The sequence below is a fragment of the Ambystoma mexicanum genome, chromosome 6p (assembly GCF_040938575.1).
Source record: "Ambystoma mexicanum isolate Mex_15411 chromosome 6p, UKY_AmexF1_1, whole genome shotgun sequence".
In the NCBI taxonomy this organism is placed as follows: Eukaryota; Metazoa; Chordata; class Amphibia; order Caudata; family Ambystomatidae; genus Ambystoma; species Ambystoma mexicanum.
Window position 1 is genome coordinate 672332513 of NC_090935.1, and position 17770 is coordinate 672350282.

The 17770-nt window shown below is 47.1% G+C and overlaps 1 protein-coding gene across 11 annotated transcripts in view; it reads right to left on the reverse strand.

The window, feature by feature from the left end:
• Positions 1 to 3123: 3123 nt before the first annotated feature.
• The window catches only part of SSBP2 (single stranded DNA binding protein 2), a 1952970-nt gene continuing 1938323 nt past the window's right edge, over positions 3124 to 17770 (reverse strand). For all 11 annotated transcript variants that reach the window (XM_069627566.1, XM_069627564.1, XM_069627563.1 and 8 more), the window contains 2 exons: positions 11312 to 11410; positions 3124 to 4052 (listed from right to left, as the gene is read on the reverse strand). In XM_069627566.1, the coding sequence (XP_069483667.1) occupies positions 4023 to 4052; positions 11312 to 11410 (129 nt within the window). In that variant the 3' untranslated portion in view covers positions 3124 to 4022. The remainder of the gene's footprint in view (positions 4053 to 11311; positions 11411 to 17770) is intronic.

Genomic DNA, 17770 nt, shown 5'->3' on the forward strand with positions numbered 1-17770 from the left:
CGTTCCCGTCGACGTGGAAAAGGGGACTGGCACCAGTGGGCGGAGTCAGTGTAGCGCATGCTCCCAAGGCAGCACCCCCGCACGCCTCTAAATTTGAAGGGGAAGAAGGTTTTTCTGGTGAAAAGGTTCTGTCTCCTGTCCCAAAGAAGGGATAACCATACAGTATGGAGGAAAGGGGATGGGAGGTAAAAATAAAGAAAAACGTCTGTTTAATTCTGTTTACCTTGTTGCCAGTTTCCTAGCCGCAAGAAGAAATATCAGGCTTTCCTCTAGCGCTCTGCATGTCAATTTCGCAGGAACCAGGCCACTAAGTTCAGAGATTGAGGGGATGGGTGCAAAAGGCACACCTGTGCTGATTCAGCAGATCTAGAACCTGATGGAGAGACTATGGACACTTCATTGCGAGGAGAAGATCCGAGAACCAAATCCTGACTGGCTACTGGGAAGTTTTTATAATAAGAAAAATGTTGACTATACAGAAATTTACATAACACCGTGTGACTCAATGGGATGGAGGAAATTAGTACAACTCCCCGAGGTCCCACTAAACGTGCAAGCTTTCTCCCAATGAATTGGCTCCCTGAACCTGGTCCAACTAAGGGGTGCACAAAGAGAACACTTCTTATTCTGAAGCAAAAGGATCCCGGTCCACAGTACCACAGAAGTGAAATATTGTTTGCACATTTCTGAGCTTCCACTCATGACAAATATGAGCGATGGCACAGTAGGTCCGCTTCTGCATTCAGATGACCCACCAGATGAACTGCCTAAACATGGATTTGGTGAAAGATACCCCATTCCCGTAGCTGTATGACCAAGGCACACAGAGAAGACCTGGCCCCTCCCAGCTTATCTTAAACACAGATGTCATGCTCTCTATCATCACTAATGACCCTTGCATAACTGGGAGAAATGCCTTGGGAGCGCTGAATACAGCCAGAAGCTCTAGAACCTTCATATGAGACTAGCATCCCGCTCAAAACGGGAGTGCATGAATCTTGAGATGCTAGGGAAGAATCGGACAACATTATGTGTTTGAAACAATACTTTTGAAATGAGATTCCCAAAAGCAAACAGATTGATGCACCACCACTCGAGAACCGGTCTGAGTTCCTGTGGAATAGAGCTGGTGTCAGACTGGATGCCCGATTCCAGGCTCCAGGTGGAGGAGAGGCAGAGTTAAATTCTTATCTTCAAACAAGCACGCGGAATAGAAAGATTGCATGAAGCCATCAAGCCCAGAAGATGCTAAAATTGCCAGGTTGTGAGACCGCAAAGAAGAAAATGAGATCTCTTGATCCTGATATCCTACACCCCTTTTCTGGGTGGGGAAGACATTCCACAGTCTGGAGATACTGAGCCTCCATTTGTTTGCTTGTGGTATTCGCCGAGTGAGGATTTTTCTTAATTTTACAAGACATCGTCAGTGAATCCTTCTGAAGAGCAACTCCAGAAATGTCAGCAGTTTAAAGGGAAAGAGCCCGGGAGAGAACACCAAGCCCAGTTGGCGATTCCTCCGAAGCGCAAACACCAAAAGCTTTTCCAAACTCAACATCCTACAGCAAAAAGCTTTAGCTGAAGACAGTGTTTTCTCCTCAGCATCTGTCTGTGAAAGGATTGGAAGGATCAGTGGGAACTGAATCTGGATTCAAAGACATGTCGCTAGAATAATCTGGTCACACTGACTGGGTGGAAGCAGGCCGATCTGTGGTACTTGGGAACGGTTTGTTTCCCGGGCTGCTGGCAGAGGCATAACCCTCAATGGGTTAGGCATAGGGTTCTACTGAATAAATCAGAGCAACCGATTGTGGAGGAGATGGCAGCACCAAAGGAATGTGTGGTTTCACATTGTTGGTGGAGGTTTACATAAAGGGACAGCACTTAATAATCTGCCTCTGTAGCTGTAATAGAATCAGTACGTCCTTCATACTACATTTTCTAAAATTGATTTGGTGTTTTGAAGCCAGCTACATGCAAACATTGATGCTTTGGAGCATAGGGAAAGTGGGAATGAAATAGAAAGAGAAGGATCACAGAATGACATAAGACAAAATACAAGGGGACTCTGCATCGTAAATATCAATGGGGGTCATTACGACCCAGGCGTTAACCAATGGCGCCATTAGCGCCATGGTTGATGCCGGAATCCGCCATGGTGAATGGCGGAATTACCGCCCCATTCCAAGGTTGGAGGGGTGGTAATTCCCCATTCACCATTGGCCCTTCCCCATTTCCATTTTTGCCCCATAGCACTCAATGGGAATGGGGAAGGCGGTAATTTTGGTACTGCAAATTGCGGTACCGTAATAACCTCCAAGGTCCCTTTGCGGGTCCCTTCCTTAACGGCTGGTGAAACCAGCCATTATGATAGGGACCCGCAACGGGGCCTCGTAATTGGGCGGTAAGGGATTACTGGCACCAGTGCCCTTACCGGTACCGGTAATCCCTTACCGCCTGGGTCGTAATGAGGCCCAATGTCTTCAACATTCTTAAGTCACAGCAGTAATGGGACATTCAAAGATGAGCACCATGCAAACTGCACTGCGAGGTGCAATAGCCACCGGTTCCAGCAGTACATACATGCGTGACATCAACTTCACATTCAGCTTCAATAAGCTTGTCATTTTGGGTGGTCAAACTGGTGAGTAATAAGGGAACAATTTTCCCTATTGTTTGTAAAGCTTTCTCTTTTATTTGCTATCACAAGCACCGAGATGGATTGGATGTTGACTGGGAGTGAAAGTGCTCCAGTGATACTAATAATCTAATTATAAACACAGCAAATTGATGCCTGCTTGCTCAGATACCAGCTGGTATACACCACTCATGAGTTACTACTGCTTTTAGCTCGTTCACCTTTGGAGGGAGCTTCCGTGCTCATTACATCATCACCAGAAGGTTTAATCTCTAAAGTAGGCCCAGGAACATAGTCTCCTCCTAAACACTAACTTGTAAAGGAATACAGCGCAATATTAAGACCAACATTTAACAGCGTTGATATTCTGACATCAACTTACACAATAATGCCAAATGTCAAGCTCTAGTTTGGGTCACAAATGCAATTTTTCCAAGATATTAAAGTGCACCTAGAAGCCAAAACATGACGGGCAGAGACTGACAAGGTTCCTGCAAAAGGTTTCCCCGTTTAATGATGGTTTGCAAACCAGTAGATGTTGAAGTTGTCATACGCAGCAGCTACTATGTAACTGAGCACGTACAGTGATATAGTATTGCATGTAAAATATGCTAGTTTGGTAACAAACTGACACTACCACTGAAAACGGGTATAACATAAATATATTAGGCCCCACTTAAAGGGAGAAGAACTTCAGTGCTTTTATGATCCTTAAAAGGCATGATACAGTACAACTGTACAGACAGTAAAATTTGACGCGCAATGAAAAAATCACTCGCTTTCTCTATACAATTAGGACAAGCGTTCATCTAAATCTTGCTGCAACAGTAGTCATTGACAGGGTAGCTGGTATCAAAAGTGATTTAATAAAAGCACTCGTATGTAATTTTATTCCTATGCATGATTGCAGACATTTACAAAAAACAATAACAGTTTACCTTAAAAAATAACTTATTAAGCAGGGATATACACAGCACAAAATATTTCTGGGAGAAAATGCGATGTTTTGGTAATTAAAATGTAAACGCGAAAAAATGAGATGGAACAAAAGTTCCTAATTCTTTCTATTTAAGATGACATGTGGTAATATCCTTTTACAATGTCCTGTGGGAATATATATATATATTTATATTTATATATATGTACAGATGATTGCAGTTCAGTTTAGGGCAACTTTCCTATGCCACTCTTTACAGTTGTATGAATCCATTTTGGGATCTTCTTTTCTCTCCAAAACAGGGCACGTGGTGAAAGACAGAACAGTCTAGTCGGCTGCCCCGGCAATCCTCAAATTGAACTGTACACAGCGATCAATGGTTTTCTTCAGTGGAAGTTCTGCCAATAGGGCAACATCAGAACAGTCCTTGCGAAGACAACCAGCAAGAGATCACACACTCATGGTCATACTAGGAGAGTACTGCAAAATAGAAGAATGCATTTTTAGTGGGAAATGGTCACACCAAGATCTTCATACAAATAGTGCAAAAAGAACGCTTGTAGACCAATCTATTTCGAATTCTCATGTACGGGTAAGTTTACCAGCCAACGATTGAAATTATACTGCAAACCTTTAGCAAATAAAAGGGAACAGGTGAGGTGCACATTTATGAACCTATGCCTGACATATGGAAAATCTGATATTTACAACATAGTCACTAGCTAGCTGGCATGCGGAGAGTTGTATCCCTTCGCATCAATTGGCTAAACATTTCCCATGTGTGAAGGAGCAAGAGCCACGCATTTTATCTTCCAAGCAGAATGTAGTTTATAGTCACACAGACATTACAGTGCTATTAAAGTCTGAGCTGAGATGTTATTGCTCCAGTAATCAGATGTCCAGGGCTAAACAATTATAAGTTACTCAACATAGTGACTAACGTACTCTAAGTCCTAAGTCCCCTTTCCTCCATACTGCATGGGCGGAACCCTTTTCACCAGAAAAAACCTTCTTCCCCTTTAAATTTAGAGGCGCGCTGGTGAGTGGCCCTGGGAGCATGCGCTGCCCTGACTCCGCCGCCACACTTCAGTGCCCATAGATGCGTCGACAATAGATTTAACAATGCCTAATGACACCAGTTTTATCAGAGGGGAGGTTGGTGAGACGTATGGAGGAAAGGGGACTAACTTATAATTACTCTTATGTCCTGTCCCCTTTCCTCCATACTCCATGGGCGATTACAACTGAATGTAGCCTAAGGGTGGAGAGGAGACCCTCCTTAAGCAAACAGGTTCCTAAGAACCGCCTTTCAGAAAGCCGCGTCTGATCTAGAGCCGGTATCCAAACATTAGTGCTTGCAGAAAGCCAAAGGGCACGCATGTTGGCTTATGCTGTCCCTCGTAGGTTTCTTTGATGGCCGAGACCATCCACCGGGCTATGGAGGCATTGGATGCCCGATATTCCGGTCTTTAACCTCCAAAGCAGATGAATAGAGCGTCCGATTTGTAGAAGCTCTTTGTCCTGTCCTGGTAGAATTTCAGTGCATGCCTGACATCAAGGCAGTGCAGAACTCTCTGCGCCTCGACTTTGGGCACAGCAAAAACGTGTGCGGCACAATTTCCTCATTCAGATGGAATGCGTAAGGTACCTTAGGAAGGAACGTTGGGTGTGTCCCTAGGACTACCTTGTCCTTGTGAAACTTAGTGTATGGCTCTGAAGCGACCAGCGCCTGAATTTCGCTGATTCTGCGAGCCAAGGCGAGGGCGACTAGCAAGGCTGTCTTAATGGTGACCAGCCTGATGCCTGTAGACGCCATTGGTTCGAAAGGTTTGTGCGCCAGGGGATCCAAGACTATGTTGAGGTCCCACACAGGTTGTGGCTTCTTGATAGGTGGGTAGAGTCTGGCGAGACCCATCAAACAATCGGGTTGGAGGAGGAAAAGCTCTCCTCCTCTGAGTTTCTGTAAGCCCCAATGGCCGCCAGGTAAGTGCAGCAAGTGTCCACCTGCAAGCCTGAATGGGCGAGATGTGCCAAAAAAGAGAGCACGTCGTCAAGAGAACATGCCAGAGTGTTCAAGCCCTTAGAGTGTGGCCAGTGGCAGAACCTGGTCCACTTGCTCTTATACTGCGCCCTGGTAGATTTGCTCCTGATGCCTTGTAGGATCTTTAGATTAGCTTTAGAGAGGCTTAGATGTCCTAGCGTGACCTGTTCAGGAACCAAGCCGTGAGGGGAAAATTCTCTGGTGCGGGTGGATGACCCTAACCCCTGCTGTGCCAGAAGATGTGCTGGGCCCATCGGCAGGCGCATGGGAGGCCTTTCTGTGAGGCTGAGCAGCTCCGGAAACCATGGCCTGGCTGGCCAACATGGAGCTATTAGGATGATGCTGACGAGGCGAGACTCCTTGATCTTGCATATCACCCTGTGAATCAGGGGAGTGCGTGGAAAGGCGTATGCTGTCATTCTTTCCCACTTGATCTGAAAGGCATCGTACAGGGAGCCCAGGCCCTGACCCTGCCAGGAGGTGAATATTTGGCACTTCTCGTTGCCCCGGGAGGCAAAGAGGTCTACTTGGGGGTGACCCCATTTGTGAAAGATCACCTGCAGCACTAGGTCGTTCAACTGCCACTCGTAGTTGTCCGCTCCCAGTTTGCTGAGCCTGTCCGCCGTGAGGAAGGTGTTGTTCTGCAGGGCCCATTCCCATATGCTGACTGCCAGGCTGCACACTGGGGGGTGGGGGGATCTGGTACCTCCCTGCTTGTTGATATAGAACATGCTGGTCGAGTTGTCTGTCTGAATGAGGACGACCTTGCCCTCGATGACTGGGAGGAAGGCCCTGAGCGCCAGCCAGATGGCCTTCAATTCGAGCCAATTGATGTGGTACACCTGCTTCTGCCGGGTCCAAGTGCTATGGACGTAGTGGTTGTCCAGAGTGGCCCCCTAACCCTCGAGAGAGGAGTTTGTGGTGATGGTGACTTGTGGTGTAGGTTGCCGGTAAGGCTTGCCTATCCTCCGGTTGCAGTCCCCGGACCACCATGTGAGGTCTGGGTGAAGTGATAAAGGAACGTTGATCATCTCTGACCGATGGCCCCGTTCCTGGTTCCAGGATGCTGCAAAGTGCAGCTGTATCCTCCTCATCCTGAGTCTCGTGTGGGGGACGGCCAAGAGTACTGCTGCAATGAGACCCAGTAGGTGTTGGTACCACCAGGCCGAGGTCACTTTGCTGCTGAGGAAGTGCGCCGTGGCTCTCTTGAGTGCTGTGATCTTGTCCTCCGAGAGAAAAACTTTCTTGGAGCACGTGTCCCAAATGAGGCCCAAGAAGGTCAGTGTCTGCGTGGGCTGCAGCAGTGACTTCTTGAGGTTGAGAGAAAAACCCAGCTCATGCAGTGTTTTCATAAGAGCGTGAGAGGTATGGTGCACTGCTTCCAGAGATGTAGCCCTGACGAGCCAGTCGTCCGGGTAAAGGTAAATGTGGTGGCCTTGCGACCTGAGGAGGGCCGCCACTGTGTTCATCAGCCTGGTAAAATCCCTGGGGGCCGAGTTGAGGCCGAAAGGGAGCACCTTGTATTGGAAATGGTAGCCCACGATCCTGAATCGTAGAAAGGAATGATGAGGCTGCCAGATTGGGACGTGTAGGTACGCGCCCTTCAGATCCAGGGAGCACATGCAGTCTCCCTTGCACAATGTCTCTGCTATCAAAGCTGGCGTAACCATCTTGAATTTTTGTAGAGGTAGGGAGAGGTTCAGGGTGGAACTGTCCAGCACAACTCTCAGGCCCACCTGGTTCGTTTTCTGAATGGCGTAAATCCTGGAGTAAAAGCCCAAGCCTCGCTGGGAGGCTGGGACTTCCTCCACTGCTTGGCTCTCGGCGAGCGACCGGATCTCTGCCAAAAGAGTTGCTCTCCCAACCTGTGGGAGTGGAGCGGAGGAGGGAGGAGAGGCTGGGATAGGGAGGTGGTACCTCATGGAGACTACAGAGAGGATCCAAGGGTCCGCAAAATTCTGGCACCAAAAATGTGCATGGAGAACAAGCCTGCCCCCCACTGGAGACAAGTGGACCCAGAGGGGCATGTCATGCCTTCTTTCCCTCTGAAGCTGCTGTGGGCGAGGGGGACTGGAAAAAGCCCTCCCACACCCCTTTTGTTGTTTGCGCCGATGCTGAGATGGCAAATGGTCAGGCTGCCTGGACCTACGCTCTTGGAAGCAGCGGAAACCTCTAAATGTACGCCCCTTCTCAGAGCGTTACTGTGACTGGGTGTACGGTTGGGGCATTGTCTTTGTAAGAATGGATAAAGACTTGGCCGTTTGAGAGCTGTTGTTCTTTTTATCCAGCTCCTCATCCATTGAGGAGTGGAAGAGGTCACCCCCTTTGAACGGAAGATCCAGTATGTGTTCCTGGACATCTGGAGGTGTCAATGTGGGCCAAGGCAGTACTCCATGAAGTCCTACCCCACGATCTTGGCCTTCGTCAATCCCGTCTTGAATCCAGATTGGCTCTGCTCTGGGAGGAAATCCACAATTTCGCGCCACAGCCTCTGGTTAACGGCTGCCAGCATGGCATCCACGTTGGCTTGATGCAGGTGCAAGGACACGTTGCAATACAGCTTCTTCCCGTATTCCTCCAAGATCTTCTCCTTGCCTAGCAGCGCCGCAGAGGAGAAGGCTGAGGACGACTGAGGCTTGGAGTACAGTGAGGCTGCAGCGTTCACTGATGAGTGTGGCTGAGGATGGGCTGATAGCAAGAGTGTTCCCCCTCCATCTGCATGTACATGGCGTCCAGGCGTTTATTCCCCGGCTGGGCTGAGTGGGGCTTGAGCCAACCCTTCTTGGCCAAGGCAACTACGTCCTCGGGCATCGAGGCACCGGGACATAGCATGAGGACTTCTGTGAGGACCCCCTCTGCTGGTTGCTCGACCTCGGGCTGAGAAGCCCCAAGTACTCTCCCAGCCCTGCTAGTCATTTGTCTCGTCTGTGTCCACCTGCGGATCTGGATGGTCCAGCACCGGAGGGGGAGTGCTAGGGGGCTGCGGTACGGGGACTGGAGCCAGAGGCTGTGGCAGAGGCTGGTGCGGAACCGCTTGCACAATCGGCTGTGGGGCTGGAGCGGGCTGCTGAGGCTGAACTGACACCGGAGGAGCCTGTACCGGGGCCTGAGGCGCCGGCGGGACAATTGGAGGGAGCAAGTACCTGATGTCGTCCCTGAGGATGACCCTCATCTGTGGAGATTTCATGAGCCCAAGGAACTTTTCAAAGAATCTGTCCTCAGACTGGATTAGTGGTAGGCGATATTGACGGGGTTGCAGCGGCTGCTGGAGCCGTTACGTGCCCTGCCCATATGGACGCAGCGGGAACCAGCCTTGCGCAAAGGAAGGATAAGCTGTGATTGACACCAGTCCCACCTCGACACACAATCCTCCGCCTGCCTTCCCTGGCAGGGCTTCGGTCAGATGTCTGGATTTCCTGCCGCAGCGGCCATCTTATCGAGCTGACTTCCACGTGCCTGCGTCATGTCACTCGGCTCAGTGGGCCCCGCCCTGTTCAGGACTCGAGTGTGGATCATGGGGCCTACCCTGTTCCTCAGGCCTAGGCCCGGAAGGTGTTACGTCCTCGGCGGATCTGATGGTAGAACTGCATAAAGTCGCCCCCTCGGACATGATGCTGGTACTAGGGTGTAGCCCCTTGGGTGAAGACCCGGTAAAACGACCTTCTGGTCCCTCAGCACACTCTCCGGGAGGATCTGCAGATCCCTCGGCCTCTCAGCCAGTAGCTGATACAGCCTCGGTATCTGTGCTGTACGGGGACCTGGGAGGTTCCTCCCGCGTGGCTGAGTCTTTGGGAAGGAGCCAGCCTGGCGGGGTGCACTGGAAAAGAGCAGCCCTACCTTGGGCTTGGATCAATGATAAACAAAGTCTTTTAGGTCCTCTGGAGGCGATCTGTGGAAGAGCTCCATCCACCTGGCCAATCTGTTCTTCAAAGACCTTGAGGAAAGTGCGTTTCACACGGTACAAGCTTCCCAGCCGTGGTCAGGGCCAAGACACCGTAGGCAGAGGGCATGGGGGTCTTTAGTCGGGAAAAGCCTGTCGCAGTATGGATACCTGCTGAACCGTGAAGAAGTCTGCATGCGCTGGGGCGGAGCATGGCGCCTGAGGACCGAGTACCTGAAAGATAAAAAGACAAAGCGAAGAAGTATCTGCGCATGGAATTACATGGCCGAAGCCAAACCCAGGAACGCTGGTGAATTCGGCCCGTTCCCGTCAACGCGGAAAAGGGGACTACTGAGGTGTGGGGCCGGAGGGCGGAGTCAGGGCAGTGCATGCTCCCAGGGTCGCACCCCCGCACGCCTCTAAGGGGAAGAAGGTTTTTTCTGGTGAAAAAGGTTCTGTCTCCCATCTCTCGTGAGGGACGTCCATGCAGCATGGAGGAAAGGGGATGGGACGTAAGAGTACAGCTAATGTTACAATGCGTACAGCCTTGATTCATAAGGAAACACCTCTAAATGCTGTCCAGACTTCTAATAGCCTTAATGTAATTCCAAAAGGTTGAACGCATGCATGCTACTGAAGTACATATAAGCAAGTCTCAGTGCTGCACTGGAAGACGGTTACTTCCTCCATCCAACCAGCAAATGCTCAATTACAATGCGAAAATTAACCATTGATGATACAAGTGTTGTCACTGGCAGGTCTCGGCCTGTTATACAACAAAATGTGTTACAAAAAAACGAGGAGGCAACAACTCAATCTATAGCCCATCAGTTGCCTGTTGATTGGCACGATAAGTCCCAGTGAACAATTTCTTTTGCCTCATCATGATACAGGAAGGCTGTGCGTATGACATTAATAACCAGTTCCATGTGGTTCAGGCAGCAGAATAAGACCGGCTGGATTTGATGCCAACATCCACCACCAGCTTGAGTATTGCAGTCTGTGCACCCCATCCCCCAACATCATTTTGAGTTGGAATGCCAAGGAGTCTGTGGGCGCCAGGCAATTCTTTTTGTCTTTTGGTGCACTTTTATGTATGTTATCGACGCAATCCACGCTTTCTTCGTTCCCACTTTACCCCTAATAACCCACCTTTCTTAATCACGGTAACATCAAACATTAATGGGCCACCACGTCTGCTCCTGCTGCCACTATAAAAGCTTGCATGGCGCACGCCTATGTACACCATAACTTAGAAAATATTTCCCCATGAAACAAAGGGGTAACACAAGAAAAATGAACAACACCACAAATAAAGAGGTAAAAACCTACAACTTTAAGAGTGAATAACTAAGTTAAAAAAATATAAAAAATAAGACTTGTTTTGTAAATATTTTGTCACAGACGGATAAAGTTAAGTGAAAATGAAGGGAGGCTCAGCTGAGCGGCTGGGAAGGGGATAACGGACATTTTCCAACTCGCTACTGCTAAATAAAAAATCGAGAAACATTTTTATAACAAACATCTATTTGAATAGAACGTCTTTTCATGAAAAAAATAAACGAATAAATATAGTTATATTTACTGCCGTCATTCAGCTTTGACGCTATAGCTTTCATTTAAAATGTAGTTTTACTGATTCACGTTTACCCTGGGTAATTTGTCCCAGGATATCAAAACAAAACCGCAAGATGCTAGAGCGGTCTCAGAACCCACCAAACTGTGGTGGCCGTTCTGAACACTCCTGCGATTTCTTTTCAGTGAAATTACAAAATGCAGGTTCAGGACATATTGTGGAGGTCCACAGTTATTACTTACACTCTCGCTTTGGAAAGGGTTTAAGAAGTTTCCGCCCATTTCGCTGTCATCCCTTGGAGTGCCTGGCTGATTGCTCATACTCATATTGCCTGGGGAGTTCTGCTCACATGGAAAGGAAGGAAGGAAGACGAGAGGCATGTCAGATGGTCAATTTCCATGCAAGATCATTTCCATTCCAATCCACATCAGACAAACAGAAATAAGACATGACATCCAGGCGCTTACAGCAATGGTGCACACCAATTTGAAGATGTATACCTAACATACGAGCAGCATAGAGGTTTCAGTAGTAACTATGTTGTGGGACCCCACAGTCCCAAGGTAATAGTTAGAAAGTGGTCAACTTTATTATGAGGCACTGGAACATAATAGCAGAGAGTTTAGAAGTTGCTACGGACTCTGTGGAATTTATTGGGAGACAGCTGCATGCGAGGCCAGACAACCTGGGTAGAAGCCAACTGATAGTTGGTAAAACGTTAGCACAACTTTGAGACGCTGAATGCAGGGAGAGGAGCACTTTAAGCAAAGGATCTCGATAACGTGGATAAGAGGGCTCGCATGGGATTCGGAGTAAAAGGGACCTGGCTAATGTGCAACACTTGGTTTAAGAGGAAAGAGATGGGCAGGATGGTCAAACCCATTGAAAGCAGGGACACAGGGAAGGAAAAGAAGACTGCCTGAAGGCACATAGGACATTTGTGGATCATAATGTGGACAAAGGGTAGCAAGCCGCAAATCCACTTAAATATTTAACCATGTGGAGGACCTGGAGTTGGTACAAGGAGTGGAAAGTAACTACTCCTCCCTGGTACTGCTGGTGTGCTGTTACTTTGCACTGCTACTCAGGGAAGAGAGGATTTGCAACCCTGAGTATGACTCAAACTTGGAGATGGTGCACTGGGGACTTAAAATATTGAATCCCTAATTCTGTTTCTGACCAGCGGCAGAGACTATGTTAATGTGTATGTCTTAGACACCCAAGGAGAGCACTGTGGGGTGGCAAGGTAGCATCTTACCAAACTAGCAATGAATAGAAAGCTGTGGAAGAAAGTGGTTGGTCTGTCTCCCTTGGGAAAGAAATAAAAATGTGCTTGAGCACAGCTTTGAAAATATCTATGCCAGACAATTCGGGAGCCACTAGAGCAAGAGTAAGGACATCCAAATCTAGTACAGCTTAGGCATAAGCTGCCATAAACAAAGTGTTGCTCTTCTGGCCCGGCATTGATCGACCCATCCATCCTCAATCTACCCACTAAGTGCCAGTTCAGAATCTCAACATAAATGCAGAGGCCTGTAGGTTGGAGTTTTACTTTCTTGTATGTACCCATCGGCCTGCAAAGCATGAATGGGTTCTCACAAACACCAGGGGCACATGACTCGCTTCCCCTGCTTACAATGTTCACAGTGCCAGGAGGACACTTCTCTCTTGGATTCTTACTAACGGCAACAGGCGGAATGTTCTCTTCCCCTGGTCACACTAGTCACAATATACAGTTCACCAGCTCACCCTCAGCCTGCCTGGTATACTCTCCTGCCAGGCGCTGGGTCATTCTTATTTCCTCCAACTTGGCCAGGATATTTTCTCTTCCCCTCGTTTGCTCTTCCTGGCACAGCCAACCTGGTTCACCCTTCACCCAGGTACTGTGCCTTGGAAGACTGCTGCAAAGTTCAACTGGCAGCCCTGGTGTACTCTCCTGCCACGGGTCCCAGACCCCTCTACTTTGGCTTTTCACATATGGGTCCAGACCCCCTTTTCTGCTGCTTCTCAAATATTGGTACCAGACCCCTCAACTTAATGTCACAGTTCAGCAGCCAGCCCTGGTGTAGTCTACTGCCAGGGACTGCCTTGGGTCCCAGGTCCATTTACTTTGGCTCTTCATATATGGGTTCCAGGCGCCTTTCTTAGGTTTGCATCATGCTTCTCGTAGGCTCAGTTCACTAGCCTTCCAGGCATTCTCTTTGGTGCATGATTCTCTTGGTTTCTTAATGTTAGGGTCCCCGCTCCCTCTTACAACCTTGTAATGTCTCTTGACTAGGCCCGGTTCACCATCCTGCCAGGCTTCTCTCTCAGTCTCTTTGGGGTGCTCCTTCACCATCTTTGTTCTTATTTGGTCTCTCTCTGCGGTCCCACTGGGACAAGGAAGATGGTTCTGCACTTTCTCCCAAACAAAGCCTCTGGGGTCTCCCTGTGCCTTCCCGACCCACCTCTGCGTATCTTTGTACTTGGTCCGCGAGAGTTTCCGGTCCTCGGCAACACTGGTAAGCTTATGTTGCTTCACCTGGGCTTTCACGGTTTTCTCTTGGCGGCTCCCCAGCTGTTCCTTTCCAGTGAGGGAATCTCCTGTTGCCCTTAGTCCCTTGTACAATGTTGCCGCTCACGGGTTCCCCCTTTTTTGTTCCCCTGTAAGGGAGACTCCAGCTTCCCTCTGTTCCCCACAGGCAACTGAAGTTCAAGGGTCCCCCTGCAACCTTTTCTGGGAGGCACGCTGGTCTTTTTGTTTCTGCCAGTGAGGGAGACTCCAGCTTCCCTCGGTTCCCGACAGGCTGATGGGGATCAAGGGCTTCCCCTCTCTCTGGGTAGTGCAGTGGTCCACAACCCCTTCAGACCCAGCACAGTATTCCTGCTCCTCCAGTGAAGGCTTGAAAACACTTCCTGGTTTCCCTCCTCTATTTTTACTCTTGATGGACCAATCGGAAACCAGCAACCACTAGACTGTTCCTTGTGGTTCTCAAAGGTGATCCTCAAGCCTACATGTTTCTCCCTCATCACAGTACAGGTCTTTTCGCTTCCTTATGGGTTAATGGAGTGCCTCGTCACAGTACTAGGAAGTGGAACTTCACTTGAGTAACTCCTAATCTTCCTTGTCCCAGTACTTACTAGGGGAATGCTAGGGTGGCAATATCTTGTGACTGTACGAGGGAAGGGGCTGTTAAGGTCGAGAAAATGGGTTCTAGGGTCAGGTGATTGGCAGGGATCCCCAACAAGGTCTTCATTGGTCCCATTGGAGGTTTCCCCTCCCATGAGATGCACCTGCTGAGTACCACACCCACAGGGACTATGGGGTAGCAGCCTCACCACCCTGGCCTCATGGAATGGGGCTGCCCTATGGAAGCAGTGATGATACCCTGGTATTCGTCACATTATACACACACACATAGGTCATAACTCAAACCTTTTGGGAGTAACTTACAGCCACTTCTGTAAAGTGTTACTTAATAGGTGCTAATAAAGGCTACTCACTCTGGCTTGCTGGCTGTATGCCCCTCGAATACAAGCACACGGACGGCCACTGAAAAAGCATTTGCAGTTCTGCTGGTATTAAGTGGTTTGTTTAGTTGGGTTGTGGTTGATTTCAGTAGGGGTGTGGGTACAGAATTCTGTTCTCAAGTTGGGGGACGGGACCTGCATGGGAGGAACTGGCAAAAGTGCGGTGGTGACGTCAGTGGATAGCACCTTACTGGAAAGATCATCTTAATATTTAACAGATTTATCATTGGTTCCAACAGGTAAATAGAGATATTGGAATGTTACTTTTGTTAATTATTATGGCACAGATACAGGTAATGATGCAGATTGTACAATGCATAGCATTATGAAATCATGAAGTATTAATGTGGGCGAGGGATTTTAACTGTTCGCTGGATACAGAATTGGACTGATCGTCCAAGTTCTTAAGAAGTGATTCAAAAGGTATGTGTTATCTATAAAATAGATGTTCAGAATATGAGATGAGTGAGGTGTGGAGACGTTGATGCAAGCCAGTCGGTTTTTCGTATTATAATTGGTGCCCAACTCCACAGTAGAACGTATTATGTATTTACTAAAATAACAGATCTTTCTGTGTTTGGAAATGTTCAATACGATAATAGATCAAATTATTCTCCCTTATTCTGGACGTGCTTGTTGCATAACTTACAGTGCCCTGTATTTATCTTCCTGTATACATTTGCAGCGTACGGTGATGCCACTCTTGAAACAACAACACTGGAAAAACATGATACTACACTTTGAACAAATGTTCCATCGGCTCCCAGTTTCACATCACTATGGGAATCCTTTAAATTATAAGTTGGAGAATATGCATTAACACATGCTGAGAGTGATAGGCTGGCTGGACTACATGGTGAATATGATGGAAGGTTTTCATAGCTTACATAAATATAATTACATACAATACAAGAGTAAAATATTTTCGAAGGGCAATAAATCTGGCAAAATGTTGGCATGGCTAATTAGGAAAAATAAAAGACCATCAACAATCACTGAAATGTCAAGTGAGACTGAAAAAAGGAACAGGAAAAAGCCTTCATGATTTATTTAAGGATTATTACACCTCATTATACTGAGGTGATCCGGAACAGAAGTCCATATTAATATTAATATTGCCTATTTCACTTGAGGATTGTAGCAGGTTAAAGGTAAGGGCAGGTGTAAAACATCTGGATTATATGAACTTACGAATTAATTTCATCATGATGTTGTACATTTGTAATGCCCCCCCATATGCCAACTCTGATCAAGGAAGAAAAACAATTGGGTTTGTTGCCATCTTCAATTTGGGTAGCTCTGATTAGAGTCCTCCCTAAGAGAGTTAAGGATTTAATTAAATGAAAGTCATATAGACCACTATCTTTTCTGAACTGTGACACCAAAATCGTAGACAAAATAATTGCAAATAGATTAGACAAGTTAATGCCACTGTTTACCCACAGGGACTAAGCAGGCATTGTTCGAGCATGAAATACGTCTCCGAATTCATGTTGGCTAAGCCAAAAAAACAGTTGCTACATTAGCTGCTGAGAAAGGATTTGATTCTTTACACGGAGGCTGGTTGTTTCTTTACACTGAAACTGGTTGTATAGTGTTATGTCCTGAAAGGATTTTGGTAAGGAGTTAGTTGCCTGGATCAAATTGTTCTACCCTTCTCCTGATGCGAGGGTGACGACTAATATATACACAGCACATGCATACAGTGTATGTAAATCAGTGGTGCTTGACCACCCATATACACATAGTGGCACGCAATCCATCTCTCCTGGGTAATATTGGACCATGATTTAGCACTATAGGCCGGGCCACCACACATGGGCTGTCAAAGCCCATACAGGAACATTACTAGAATGGAGACACTAATGACTATGTACGCCATGGAATGGCATGCATCTTACATATACCGCTCAGGTCGCCATGCTTTTGGAGCCTTATTTTGTCCATGCACAGAGTTGGAAGCAATGACCAAGACTCCGTGAGGTGGCATGTAACGTAGGACACCACCCTATAAATCTCTGTACAGGAACTGTGCTTAACATCTGTGAATGACAAGCAGAAGACTACAACAATGAAGATGAAACCTAGGAAAGTGCTATTGATGCCAAAAATCAAAAGGGCTTCTGCAGGGTGGAATTATGTTCACCGGCCATGGAAAACATCAATTTAATTTATTGTATAAATTAATTCAATGTGTTAACTATTATAACGTAACTAACAGTCTATGATGCCAGCAAAGACGGCACCATGCCAAGGTGGCGACTGCCTCTGCAGTACTCATGATGAGATAACGTGACGCCATCACGCAAACGTGAAGACGTCAATCAATATAAATACGACAAAATGATGACCGTGGTGAAAAGACACATTTTTTCACCACAGAGTCAAGGAGCAGAATGTACTGGACTTTTTTCCAGATAATGACCAATACGCCTTTCTGTCAATACATGCCTACTAAAAATATACTTACCAATGGACTTAGAGGCAATCAGGCCATTCCTTTAATGGTCTCTATTTTATTCCCCCTCATTATTTTTCTCAATAGCAGACGGATGTAAAAAAAAAAAACCTTGCAACAATGAGAGACCAAATTCCACTGAAGGTGGGTAAGTGTCTTAACTTGATACCTTTCTTGTAGGACACTTGAGAAACATCACATTCTAAGAGTTATGCTTTAGAGCAAAAAGTATTTTCTCCATTTCTCTTTCCCTATACATAAAAAAGACACCATACAAAGAGTGACTCCAGGAAGCAATCAAGTCACAACCTGCCCTCCAATGAAATGCTGTAGTCCTGAAGAAAGCGTCACAATAGCTCAATGTCGCTGAAACTGGCTGACAACATAGGATATATCCCCAAGAGAATTTGTTCTCAAAATTGTTTCTTTTACAATACTTCTTAACTTTTTTAACTTAGGGACATGGAGGAAGGAAATATGAAGGAATGTAGTTTCCTTCCTGTTCCGAGCCTTTATTTTAAACCAACATTCACACATTCAATTTGTTTTATTAAATCCACATTCACAAATTCCATCTTTTTATGTCAGGATAGTTATTGTTTTGTCAGACACACATGCACAGTGTTACAAAAGGAGGACTGGGTTTTCTTCTCTCCACTTTGTTAGATAGGCAGCACACCACCGAACACTAGTGATAACCTCTACCTTCTTTGTGGTGGGAAAGATGGGCATT